Source organism: Bos mutus, chromosome 19 (assembly GCF_027580195.1).
Source record: "Bos mutus isolate GX-2022 chromosome 19, NWIPB_WYAK_1.1, whole genome shotgun sequence".
Classification (NCBI taxonomy): Eukaryota; Metazoa; Chordata; class Mammalia; order Artiodactyla; family Bovidae; genus Bos; species Bos mutus.
In genome coordinates, this window is record NC_091635.1 from 8,325,982 (window position 1) to 8,339,663 (window position 13,682).

Below are 13,682 nucleotides of genomic sequence, written 5' to 3' on the forward strand. Positions count from 1 at the left end.
TACAGGCTGCGGCTAACCATCCTGCCTGCTGCAATTAAGACCTGGCCCACCCAAATAAATAAAAGAAATAAAAGTAAGTATTAAAAAAGAAATCGGTGGGGAAAAGGTCAATACAGTATGGACACGCATGATGGAATAAAATGTAACCACTAAAAATACATTAAAAATATTTAATGGCTGGCAATGTATTTACTCATCATGTAGTCCAAGTAAAAGAGGCAAGAAACCAGGCATATATAGCGGGATATCAGTGTGTCTTAAATAAACATGAGTGCGTACTAAGTCGCTTCAGTCTTGTCTGACTCTTGCGACCCCGTGGACTATAATTCACCAGGCCCCTCTGTCCATGGGATTCTCCAGGCAAGAATCTGAAGTGGGTTGCCATGCCCTCCTCTAAGGGGTCTTCCCGATCCAGGGATCCGTGTCTCTCACATCTCCTGCATTGGCGGGCGGGCTCTTTACCACTACTGCCACCTTGGGAAGCCCTAAGTAAGACATATGAGATGTTAGAAAAGAAAATCCTCAGGGAAACACTGGGCTCTGGAGTGGGGATGGGGGCTCTGTTCCTCATAGCCTGGCTTTGCCCACCCATGGGGTACCAGTTCTTTCCCCAAGTGATGAAACTACAGTCCAACTCCAGCTCTGTTCCTATCAACAGTGGGAAGACTATCTATCTATCTATCATCTAGCTATCCTATCTTTCTGATACATACATGTGCATGTATGTGTGTATGTATTTCTCAGGGCAGGAGAGAAGGCGTCCTCTCTGCTGTTAACCAGGGGGGGGGCAGGCAGGTCCTTGATCATGTTCTGGGAGCACTCTGATGGCATCAGACCTCTGATGGCAATGAAGAGGGGGGAGCAGAGGAGGAGAGCAGTAAAAAAAATGCAGGGAAGACTGGACACCAGGGATGGGGGTTTCCTATGTTCTGTGTGGTGTGTGTGAGAAGTAGACAGAGAGACAGACACCTGGAGAGAAGCCATCTCCTGTTCGCGGCGCTCGTGTTTCTGGCTGTAGCGTTTGTGTCTTGGTACATGTGTCTTCAGGCACCTGTGAATGCGAGTCCCTCTGTTTTAAAAGGGAAGCTATCAGTTTTATAATAAAATAACAACTCCCAGCAAGCACGCTGGCCAGCTGCGCAGAAATCAATATCTCATTAATTGAATGCAACCCTCATAAATCATGGGTGGAACTCAAAATTAAACCTCCTTCCTGCGGATTCCTGGAGCGCTCATGCTGGGGCCAGGGGACTGAGAACTGGAATCAGTAATGGCCTCATGAGGCTGGAATGAGGGGGCCAAGGCTCAAGAGGGCCTTCTGGGGGCCTGGCCTGATGGGAGGTGATGCCTGGAGCCGGTGTCCTGGGGGGAAGTGGCTACCGGCTGGAGCCAGAGTGCCCTGCTTTGTTCTGGCCTCTGGCCCCTGGCTCTGGGTGGTGGAGGGGCAGAGAGTCCTGAGATCAGTGGGTGGCCTGTGGTGTTGGTTGCTTCTTCAGGGGACCCTGGGCCAGTGTTCAGAGGCTGGCCGCACCAGGGTCAGCCTTGGAGGGCAGCTGGCTCCAGGAAGCCACTTATGCCCGAGCATATTTAACCAATAGCAAAATTATATTTTATGACTGCATTGGCATAAAGATGCTTATAGTAACATTACGTATTGAAGTCTTTTCCTGACCTACAATTTTGTCCTGATGTTTAGAGGAATGGAAACGTTTTTGTGGACCCCTAAAAGCACTGTGGCCCTGACAGTGCACCACCCTGGCCTGATGGAGAAGCCAGCCCTGCCACCGCCCCAATCCCATGGTGACAACACTGTCAGTGGTGGGCAGCCGCACACCTTGTCCCCAATCCACACGCCCCCTTCTCTTTTCCACGGAAATTTCCCAGGTCACAGATGTGCTGTGGTTTGAAGTCTCACAACATCTACTTTTGTTGTCATTTAAAAAAAAAAAAACTTCCCAGGGAAAGAAGCCTGATCCTATGTTATTTGAAAATAGAAAGTGCTGTGCAAATGCTAAGTCCAGTATAATAATAGTGACGCCAAGTAATTCTGTTTTGAACAACTTGAACTTGTTAAATCAGACAGATGCCATCTGCGCTGTTTTAAAGCCCAGGCTGGTGATATGTTTTATGCAAAAAAAAAAAATGCTTATCATATGAAAATTGCTGAATCTCCCCCAAAGTGAAGTACTTTGCTCTGAAGTTAGACTTATGAGACTTCCTCTCAAGGATGGGGTGACTCCTGGAGGTAGGGAGTGAGAGCGTCTCAAGCATTTATTGAGCACTTACTGTATACTGAGCCCTTGACAGTCAATTTCATGTCTAATCCTTGCAGCTCATCACTCTGTGAGGGAGCTAAAATTATTCAGACTTTATATGAGCTAACCCTGGGGCTCAGAGAGGTTAGGTTACTTGCCCAAAGTCACACAGCTCTCCAGTGGAACCAGGATTTGAATCCAGGACCTCTGACTCTGAGGTCCTTTCTCAGTCCAATGCCTGCATGCTAAGTCACTTCAGTTGTGTTTGATTCTCTGTGACCCCATGAACTGTAGCTTGCCAGGCTCCTCTGTCCATGGGATGGATTCTCCAGGCAAAGAATACTGGACTGGGTTGCCGTGCCCTCCTCCAGAGGGTCTTCCCGACCCAGGGATGGAACCCATGTCTCTTACGTCTCCTGCACTGGCAGGAGGGTTCTTTACCACTAGTGCCACCTGGGAAGCCCTCCAATAAGTCTCCAAATAATGTGGACCCAGAAGCACGAGGAGTCAAAGGCTCCCCCTGCCCCGTTTGCTCTTCATCTCCCATGAAAGAAGCAGCAGGATAAAGGCTGGGCCTGTGGATATGGTACCTATGAATATGATCTTGTTCAGAAATAGGGTTTTGGTAGATGCAGTCAAATTAAGATGAGGTCATACTGGATCAGGGTGGGCCCTAATCCAGTGCCTGGTGTTCCTTTAAGAAGAGGAAATTTGGACGCACACAGAAGGAGGGAGAGGAAAGACAGAGACTGAGGACCACTGGCACCCCAGAAGCCAGGACAGGTGTTCCCCCAGAGCCTCCAGGAGGAGCAAGCCTGCCGACACCTTGACTGCAGACTTCTGGTGCCCAGGGTGTGAGGGAAGACATCTGTGCTGTTCTAAGCCCCCAGTCTGTGGTCATTCGTTACAGCAGCCACCGAAAGTGAATGAAAGGCAATGCCATTTTCCAGGAGAGTTTGGAGAGCGTGGACTGGGCTGCCTGTGTACGTGTGTGCACACGCGTGTACATGTGTGTGCACAGGTGTGTGTGGAGGGCTCATCTCCCCGCTTCCTGCCGCCTCTGCCTTTTGTCCCCACGCCCTTCCTCTCCTTACAGAAAGTGGAGCAGGGAGGACTTCCCTGGTGGTCCAGTGGTTAAGAATCCGCCTTCCAGGGCTTCCCTGGTGACTCAGTGGTAAAGAATCCACCTGCCAATACAGGAGACACAGGTTGGATCCCTGGTCCGGGAAGATCCCAAGTGCCGCAGAGCAACTAAGCCCAAGCACCACAACTACTGAGCCTGCGCTCTGGAGCCCAGGAACCGCAACTGCTGAATCCCGCACGCCCTAGAGCCCGTGCTCCGCAAGAAGAGAAGCCGCCGCAGGGAGAAGTCCAAGCACACGAGCTATAGAGTAGCCCCACTTGCTGCAACTAGAGAAAAGCCCATGCAGCAATGAAGACCCAACACAGCGCCCCCCACCCCCCCCCGCCGGCAAAAAAAAGAGTCCGCTTTCCAATGCAGGGGATGTGGGTTTGACTCCTGGCTGGGGAACTAAGATTCCGCATGTCAAGGGGCAACTAAGCCCACACACCACAACCAAAGAAGCCAGTGAGGACCCAGCACAGCCAAAGTTTTAAAAAAGGAAAATGGTGGGGGGAGGGTGGCCTAAAGGGGCGGGTGGCCGAGGAGGGGCAGCGCTGTGCCTTTTCTGGTGGGAGGTGGGGTTTGAAAATCCCAGAGGAGCCCAGCTTGGAAAAATCCTCCTTCGTGTAGTTGTTATTATGTGCGGCAAGGAAGACCCAGTCCTTGTAAAGGGATAAATGGAGCTTAAACATAGCCTGCAAAGCCAGAGGAGGTGGTGAAAATCAAAGGGAATGGAATTACTGTCTTCAGAAAAAAGGAAGCGGCCTTCTGGAGGGGGGGCCCCCAGAGCCCTCCTTGCTGTGAGCCCCACGTGCCAGCCGAGTGGAATCTGTCTCAATAGAAGTTTTTGCTGTGAGATAAATAGTGCAGCTGATGTCTAATAAACTCCTCCGAGAGAGGAGTGGTGATCAACACCAGGGAATAAATTCTCCAGAAATTAAGGCAGTGCCGGTGTTGGTGGTGAGTCGGAGGGCTGTGATGTTTGTGGCAGCGAACTCGTTTAGGGTCCTGGGAGAACTCATTCTTGGGAATCCAGCAATAATTTTACTAGAGGTTTTAATAGTTGGCAAGTCCCCAGGCCACTTTGTGTGGAATTTATTTTGGCAAGATACAGCCCTCCCCCCAGGAGAAAAATAGAGAAAAAGACTCAAGGCGGCCAGCTGAGCCCAGGAAAAGGGCTTCCATCACCTGGGGCTCCCCAAACACCTCCCATCCAGGCTCTTGAAGGGAATTCCTCTGCCCATGTCAGCCCGAGCGCTGCCCTTGGCCTGGCACTTGCAGGTGTGGGTTCTCCCAGAGGTGTGCCAGGTGGGTACGTTGATGGTTAGTTAGTGAGCTCCATCAGCTCAGGCTGAGACAGCAGCGGCTCCATTTCCTGGCCTGACTATTGGTTGCTGCATTTCCGTGCAGTGCAGGCTGGCATTTGGGTACTGGGGGCCCTGCAGTCCTTTGCGGGAAGGCTGGGCCCCCCTCCCCTTGCCCCCGGGATGGCCATCCCGCAGGCTCACCCTGGCTTCTCCTTCTTAGGCTCCCTGCCGGGCCTGGCCTCATGGAGCGGATCCAGGCCATCGCCCAGAACGTCTCGGACATTGCTGTGAAGGTGGACCAGATCCTGCGCCACAGCCTGCTCCTGCACAGCAAGGGTGGGGGCCGGGGGCGCCTCGCGACCTCCAGGACAGAGTACAGGGTGGTGGGAGTCTGGGGTGGGGCCTGATTTCTCCCCACAGCAGCTCCTCTGGCTCCTGGGGGGGTCCTGCCTTGGGTCTCAGTGGGGTGACCCCACCATCCCTGGGTGGCCCCTCCATTCCTCTGATGTGGGGAGCATCAGGCTGGGAAGCCCCCCTCAAAAAGTCGGGAGTACGTTCAGATGTGTGCCTGAGGTCTGCCCCTCCAGAGAACTGGTCTTTAAGCATTCAGGCCAGCTCCTCATTGGCCTGAACCGCCTAAGGAGGGTGGGCATGGTGGCAGAGGGGGCAACTCAGGCCCAGGCCACCACTGGCAGGTGGCCTTTCAGGGAAGAAAACTCAGGTCAAGGGCACTATGTGTGCCCACGCTTCCCCTTCCCACCCGCCTTGTGCTTTCTCTGCCGGGCTCCTTCCCGGGCCCAGGTCCTCAGCAAGCTGGCCTTCTCTCTCTGCAGTGTCTGAAGGCAGGCGGGACCAGTGTGAGGCACCTAGTGACCCCAAGTTCCCTGACTGCTCAGGGAAGGTGGAGGTGAGGCTTGGGGCTGAGGGGTGGGGGTGGGGTGACCAGGAGAAGCCCCTCCGCAGGGGCTGTGGCCCAGATTAGCTCTGGGGTTCTGCTAGCTGCAATATCCACCACCAAGGGGCTCTCTGCCTTCACACTGGCACTGGCTAGCAGAGGCCAGCCCCAGAGGAACTGCTTCTCTGCCTGGCCCACCAACTGAATTTCCCAGAACGGGTCATATTTTGGGGTTTTCAGTACTGTCTTACAGCAGACAAGCTATTAAGTATACATATGCCACCCCCAGCAGTCTGATTCAATTTCACACAAGGAGTGGACCTCATTCTCTCTCCGCATCCCTTCTAGCCCAGCTGGACTGAGAGAATCCCTCCCCACTGCCCAGGGCGACCCCCCCAACCCCGGTTGCATGGAGCCTGTCTATCTGGGGAGCCAGTTCACAGGCATAAAAGCCAGCCCCTCACTGGTGCTGAAATCCCTAAGAGTGGGGGCAGTGGCACTGCAGACCCTTTCTTGGGGACCACGTGGGGGCCACTGTGGATGAGTCCTGCCCTGGCCACAGCCCTGCGACCTGACCTAGGCATCAGCCAAACCCGGCTCTTGGTTGTGGATGGAGAACAAATGATGAGGCCCCGCCAGGCCTGCAGCTGCTGCACCTCCGCTGTTTGACCGCATGTGTCCTGACCTGGCCTCGTTCCCGCCGGGTCCTTCTCTTTCTGGGCCTGGCGGGTGGTGGTCCAGTCTGGCCTTCCCTGAGTTTCTCAGTGGCCGAGACACAGGGCTGGGTCCTAGGACCCTGGTCCAGTCTCTCTTCTCTGCTTCTGACCTTGCTGCACCTTTAGGATGGGCCCCAGGGACCCTCTCCTGGGGGACCTGGGGGTCCCCAAGGACATGCACGCACGGGGGCCCTGAGGGCACATGAGGGACTGGCACTGGCCCCCTGGCGCAGGCTGGCCCTCTCCACAGTGGATGCGCGCCCGCTGGACCTCTGACCCTTGCTACGCCTTCTTCGGGGTGGACGGGACCGAGTGCTCCTTCCTCATCTACCTCAGTGAGGTCGAGTGGTTCTGCCCCCCGCTGCCCTGGAGGAACCAGACGGCCACCCGGAGGGCTCCCAAGCCCCTCCCCAAGGTCCAGGTAGGCATGGGAGGTGGCTGGGTCATGCTTGGGGAGCAGGGGACACTTTGCCCCTGGGTAAGATAAGGCCAGTTGGCTCTGCCTGGTGGGTGGGCTGGTCCTTGCCTGCCAGCCTGTGGGTGCCCATCCCAACTCCTGTGGGATGCTGTGAAGCTGAAACTACTTGAGGGGCAGGCTGGGGCCCTGGAGGCACCTCCCTTAATGGACTGGAATAATAGTAATAATAGCTGTCACTCATTGAAGGCTTCCTGTGTGGCAGACACTTTATTTGTACTTAAATCTCGCAGCAGTCCTTACACAGTCTTATTTAACAGATGACAGATCTGAGGTCTGGAGAGCTGAGTTAACTTCGTTAAGGCATACAGATACTCTGGCTCCGCTGAAAGGCAGCCTGGCTTCTCTGCCCTTGGAGCCCCGGCTCTGACCACGACCTCACTGCCTCCTTGTCAGAGCTGGGATCCTGGGAACAGGTCACAGCTGACCCCCTCCTGAAGGGCCCAGGACCGGTGGCTGACTGGAGCTGGGCTGGGACAGACCGACGCGGCTGGGGAGTGAATGTTGGGGGGATGAGAGCGGGGCTCATGGGAAGAGCTAGGACAGACCCAACCTCACAGGGAAGATACCCTGGGCGGCGGGTGATGGTGGTGATGTAGCTGCTGGCCGGAAGTTAGAGAACTATGGTCTGGACCCCCCACTCCAGGCAGTTTTCCGGAGCAATCTGTCCCACCTCCTGGAGCTGATGGGCAGCGGGAAGGAATCGCTAATCTTCATGAAGAAACGCACCAAGCGGTTCACAGCCCAGTGGGCACTGGCCGCCCAGCGCCTGGCGCAGAAACTGGGGGGTGTCCGGAGGGACCAGAAGCAGGTACCTCATCCTCCCAGTGCGTTCAAGGAGCTGAGCTTAGTGAGCCCGGGGCCTCAGGCTGCCAAGGGCACCCTGGGTCTACCCTTAAAAGACTTTTATTGTGTTTATTTGAATTTGAGCTGGGGTGGTGCAGCGGCAGAGTCAGGATAGATGCGTGTGTCGGTCGACGCTTTTCAAGTTTGGGGCAGAGTGACACCCTCTCCCCTTTAGGAGTCCTACATTCTGTGGGCGTCTTGTTCTCGTCAGGCAGAAAAGTCGTGTCATTTGCCTGGAATGCTGGGAATAACGTAGCCTGTTTGGGGGAGTTCCTCGGCCCATTGGTTCCTCCATCTGTCTGTCCATCCATCCATCCATGCAATAAATACTTACCTGACTCTCTCATTCACCCTGTTTATTTCTTTCAGAGTCCTTGTCATTTCATGAGTTACCTCTTGTCTGTGTTTACTGTTGTCTGCCTCTTTCATCTGGACCATAGCGCCTTGAGGGCAGGATGTGACCGTCCTGTTCACCTGTGTCACCAGCGAGGTCACCCTGCCTCTTGGTCCCTCCGCTGCGCCCTGGTGCCAGAAAGCACAGCCGGGAGGGAGACCGTGTCTTCCGCTGGCTGGGTGTCCCTGGGGTGGCCGGGCCGGGGGCTGCTGCTCCTCCAAGCTGACCCTCTGTGTCTCCCCACCCCCGACCCCACCAGATCCTCGTCCACATCGGCTTCCTGACCGAGGAGTCTGGGGACGTGTTCAGCCCGCGGGTGCTGAAGGGCGGGCCTCTGGGGGAGATGGTGCAGTGGGCAGACATCCTGGCTGCTCTCTATGTCCTGGGCCACGGCCTCCGGATCACAGTGTCCCTGAAGGAGCTGCAGAGGTGAGTGCGGGGGAGGAAAGGAAGGGGAGCTACTGTCAGATGGCGACATTCCCCATAGCTTTCTCCACCTGCTCAGTCTGCCTCCCACCCTCCTGTCCTCAGCGCTGATCCCCCCGTCATTCTGGGGGAGGCACCAGGGATCGTATTTGCTCAGTGCTGTTCAAACAGGGTCCTGTTCTCCGTCTTGGACCTAAGGGGAGCCCTGTTGTATGTGCTCAGGGGCTGACAGATATTGGTTTGTGGAACTGAGCCACGTCATCAGATAGGGTCCCCGCTGCTCCCATCCTGGGTGACTTGGTGCAGCCTCAGGGGTCCTCTTCTAGGGCTGTGCTTCTTCGTGGGGGCCAGGAAGACCTGGGGATGGGGGGAGGTGGGCCAGTGCTATCCCTTCCAGTGCTTGCCTTTTCAGGGTCCCTCTGATGCTGTCTGAGGTGGGAGACTGGTGGTTAAGAGGGGATAGGATTGTGTGTGTGTGTATGATTAGGCTCATTTTTAACCACTATATTTGTGGGGCATAGAAATATGTAAGATATTTCTTATTTTATCTGTCAATATTTATTATATGATATTTGATCGGTACAAAAATATATGTACCACATGTCACAAAGCACAAGAATGAAGTGATCTATGCTTCTGCCACCCAGCTGCAGAATGAGGATATTACCAGGACTCTTGTGTTCACCTGGGAGTTTCTCTCACCTATCCCTCTGCCCTCGACCCCACCCAGCCCTGGAGGAAACCTGGAACTTGGATTTTGTGTTTATCATTCTTTTGCTTTAAAAAATAAATTTGTTCTTTTGCTGTTGTTTTACAAATTCATGTATCAATAAACAATATATGATTTAGTTTTTATTTTGGTTTAATTTGAGCTTTGTAAAAATTTTACCTACTGATTGTAGCCTCCAAATTTTGTTTTCTTCACTCATTATTAGATTTCCAAGATTCCTCCATGTTGCTGCCTGTAGCTCTATGCCATTCATGTCACGGCTGTATAATATTCCATTGTGTGAATATACCACGATTATTTATCAATTTTTCCTATCTGTGGACATTTCCCTATGTTTTTACAAGTTATTTTGAATGATACTATCTGTGGTGGACATTTTTGTACATGTCACCTGGTATCCCTGGGTCAGAGTTTCTCTTGGGTAAAGACTGAGTTTTTTCTTTGGTATAGACTTAGGGGCACAATTGCTGGGACTTAGGGTGTCTAAAAAGTCAGCCTGACAAGAAAATGCCAGTTGTTTCCCTGAGTGACTGCACCAGTCGAGTCCTTCCATGCTCCAGGTTCCCCGGGGGCTGCATTCTTCCCCACACTTGGTGTTACTGACCTTTCTCACTGGGGGTGTTGAGTGGTATCGTGGTATCTTGTTACAGTCTTAACTCTCATTCCTTGACAACTGACAAGGCTGAGCAGTTAGTCATATGCTCGGCTCTCCTTATTTCCTCTTGATGACATGCCCATTCATGTCATTTGTCACTTTTCTGATTTCCTGTTTATCTTTTCCTTATTGAGTTGTAGGAGCTCTTTATATATTATAGGTATAAATCCTGTGTAAGATATATGTGTTTGAAAATCTCCCAATCTAATTTGTGGCTTGTCTTTGTGATTTCTTTATGTCTTTTTTTTAAGGAACGGAAGGTCTTAATTTTAATATATTCAAAGTTATCAAAACATTTTCTCTCTGGCCTGAGATTTTGTGCTTGGTGAATTTCTATTCCTTTCACTGGCATTGAAATGAGACTGTCCTAATTTGTCTCAGGGTCTAACTAAGGAGACTTCCCAAGTGGCTCACTGGTTAAGAAACTACCTGGCAATGCAGGAGACACAAGAGATGCAGGTTCGATCCCTGGGTTGGGAAGATCCCCTGGAGGAGGAAATGGCAACCTACTCCAGTATTCTTGCCTGAAAAATCCCATGGACAGAGGAGCTTGAAGGGCTGCCGTCCATGGGGTCACAAAGAGTTGGACACAGCTGAATGACTAAGCACATAACTAAGGAAGGCCCCCAAACTGTTTGCCTGCAAATTGACTTTTCTTCATCAGCCCATGAACTTACTCTCAGGTGGTTTTAAAATGTAATTCCTGTCTAGAGCCTGACCACCACCTGGATGGTCTGTTAGTTCTAGATCTCTCTCTCTCTTTTCCTTTTTTAATGGGCATTTTGTCCTGACCACAAATGCTGATGCTCTGTAGCAGAGAAGTGTTGGATAGAGGAGGATACTGGCAAGGACCAAGCCATCGACAATACTTGGTCAATAGGGCCCAGGGAGCACTGGCATTGGGCAGCCACTCAGAGTCTGCCAGTGACTCAGGTTGTCAGAGAGAGTCAGGGGAGAAGGAGGCTGAGACTTGGGTGTGCTGTGAGGCTACCAAAGGACCTAGTAGTTTGAAGGTTTTCATCACCGTGGCTTGAAATTCATCCCTCTAGAATCATCCTTTTAAGTTGATGTGCTTGTCTCCAGTAGGCTTAGGAAAGATGGAAAGTGTCTTCAGAGAGGAACAGCACGTGTAAGTGTGGATGTGGAAGACGGTCTGCTTTGTAGGGGGAGAAGGTGACAGGGCCTGGCGAAGGGGCTGCATGGTTATGGCAGCATTTGGAAACACATCCCAGCTCAGGAGCAGCGAGTTCTGGGGGAGGAGGTGCCACTTGGAAACAGCAGCTCCGCCCCGTCTGGTTGAATCACCTGAGTGGGAATGAGCTAGGTTGGGAGCTGTCCCGGAGGCTGGTGCTGAACTGTCAAACTAGCTACCCAGGGCTGGGAGCAGGAACCAGCCGCATGTCCCCCATGCTGGCTCTCACCCTGTGGCATTTTGTTGTCAGACAAGCTGTTTCCATTGTGCTGGCCACTTCAGAGCTGGGTGTGCCCTCTTGCTGCCCGCCAGCACGCATTGCTGCTCACCGCGCTGTGCCCGCCCCTGCTCCCTCTGAACAGAGAGCTGGGGAGACGCATCTACACTGTGGAGCAGAACTGCAGAAGCCACTGACATTTGCAAATAATGAAAAGAGGCTTCTCTTCCTGGCCTCAGATCTTCCTACAGGAAACTCAGATGGGACAAGGGAAGAGGAGGAGGAAAGAGAAAAGGGACCTGAGGTGCAGAAAGTCAGAGAAATCTCAGACAACTTAGGATGGCACAGCCAGTGCTGTGGGAAGCCAGACCTGCCTCAGGCAGAGCAGTAAACAAGGCTTTGGGGACCCTTGTCCCCAGGTCACCAGAGACCCCAAGATGCAGTGGGAAGAATCCTGGGGTTGGGGACTGTCCAGAGCATGCATCTCAGGTGCTGCCTCACACAAGTCCCCTGCAAGTGTGAAGCATCCTTCTATCAACACCTGCTCCAGCTCTAGGTTAGATGAATTCATGTTTATCAGCATTAGCTGGACTCCTCCCTTCTGACTGTGCATCTTCTGGGGCCAGAGAGGTGAGAACTTCCTTTCCTAACTGCTCCCTCAGGGAATGGGAAGGCTCCCTGCATTTGTGACAGCCCAACATCACACTTAGAGCACCATCTTTGCGTGAGAGAGCAGCTATTTGACAAGTCTCCCTAAGAAGCAGGAATTTAAAAAACATTGTATTCATTTATTTTATTATTTAGTTTTGGCTGTGCTGGGTCTTCATTGCTGCATGTGGGCTTTCTCTAGTTGCAGCGAGCAGGGGCTGCTCTCTCGTTGCAGTGTGTGGGCTTCTCATCGTGGCAGTCTTTCTTGTTGTGGATCATGGGCTCTAGGGTGCCCAGGCTGCAATCACTGTGGCATGTGGGCTCAGTAGTTGTGACACACAGGCTCTAGAGCACAGGCTCAGTAGTCCTGGCTCATGGGCTTAGTTGCTCTGTGGTATGTGGGTTCTTCCCAGGCCAGGGATTGAGCACGTGTCTTCTGCTCTGGCACATGGCTTCTTTACCACTGAGCCACCAGGGAAGCCCAAGAGGCAGGACTTTTAAATCAGTTGTTCTGTTCAGCCCCTGCTGGGATGTCTCCTCTTCCAACCTCGACCCTGAGTCCTTACCTTCCCAGAGTACTTCCTCCTCCTCTGGCCACTCACTGGGCCCCACTGGAGCTGAGCCTGTGATCAGTGAGGTTGCTGATGTCCATTCCAGGGCCAGAGCAGTAAAGATGGGGGTCACTGCACTTGGGCAGTCCTGAAAGTGAGGCTCTTGTGAAATACACCTGAAATACACCCCTGCTGCCATTTCCTTCACTGCACATGTGCATCCTCATGCGTGCACGCATGTCCTTGTTCACAACCACATATGTACACCCTTGTATGTATGTGCACCCCTGAGCGAAGGTGCATGCCTCCACAGACTTGCACACACACACCCTTGCACATGGACATACACATACATATGATATTGAGCCCATGGCACACTTGTGCATATCCATGCACACAGGTAACCCCCATGCACACACACACCCCCCACAGAGGATCCGTATTTTCCATATCCACCAATGTGTCACCCATGCAGATCTGAAACTCCCTGGAGCAGGAGCTCTAGAGAGAGGTCACCCCATCTCCACTTTGCAGTTTGTTAAGCAGGCAGGCCCGAGGCGGTGCCCAGACAGCTCTGCCCTGGGCTCCCTGTGGGGTGTAGGTGCCACAAAGGCTCTTGCTCAGATGGGGCAGAATTGTGTAAACAGCTTGGCCACCCGAAGGAACAGTCTCAGGAAAGTTTTTTCTAAATCCGATACCAGGTACAATTTAAGACAACTTAAAGAATAAAAATTAAAAAAAGAAAATCTCCTTCCCCAGGAGACATAGTACAGTTATGTCTATAAAATTGACAGCCTCCGCTGTGTTGAAATTCATTTCAGGTAGGAATTCTTAACCCTAGCTGTAGTGGAACTGCCTTGGAAACTTATCGGCCTTCGGGTGTCTTGGTGTCTCTGATTTAATTGGTCTGGGGTGGGGCCGAGTTATCAAGGTTTCAAAGCTCCCCCGGGTGATCTATGATCTAATGATCAGTGATGGTTGGGAATTAGAAAAGTTGAGGATGGGTTTTTGACATCGCATCCCCCACCTCCCAGTCTGTTTAGCAGGATAGCTGTGCGGTTAGGATACTGCAGTGTGTGAATGGTTACCGAGGAACAGGCCTAGGGTAGGGGCTCAGCGCCCTAGAGAATTTGTGAAAAGATGTGTGAATTCCTCCTGAGCCTGCCTTTGCACACTTTAAAGCACCCGTGTTACCCCTTGGCTGCAGGGCAGGGGCCGAGTGGAGGAGGCAGGCCAAGGAGGTAACCCCCAG

At 52.6% G+C, this 13,682-nt stretch overlaps 1 protein-coding gene across 2 annotated transcripts in view; it reads left to right on the forward strand.

Annotated features, from left to right (window-relative positions):
* The window catches only part of MGAT5B (alpha-1,6-mannosylglycoprotein 6-beta-N-acetylglucosaminyltransferase B), a 67,080-nt gene that overhangs the window by 19,107 nt on the left and 34,291 nt on the right, over positions 1-13,682 (forward strand). For both annotated transcript variants that reach the window (XM_070389140.1, XM_070389141.1), the window contains 5 exons: positions 4,906-5,021; positions 5,519-5,592; positions 6,547-6,717; positions 7,418-7,582; positions 8,271-8,440. In XM_070389140.1, the coding sequence (XP_070245241.1) occupies positions 4,906-5,021; positions 5,519-5,592; positions 6,547-6,717; positions 7,418-7,582; positions 8,271-8,440 (696 nt within the window). The remainder of the gene's footprint in view (positions 1-4,905; positions 5,022-5,518; positions 5,593-6,546; positions 6,718-7,417; positions 7,583-8,270; positions 8,441-13,682) is intronic.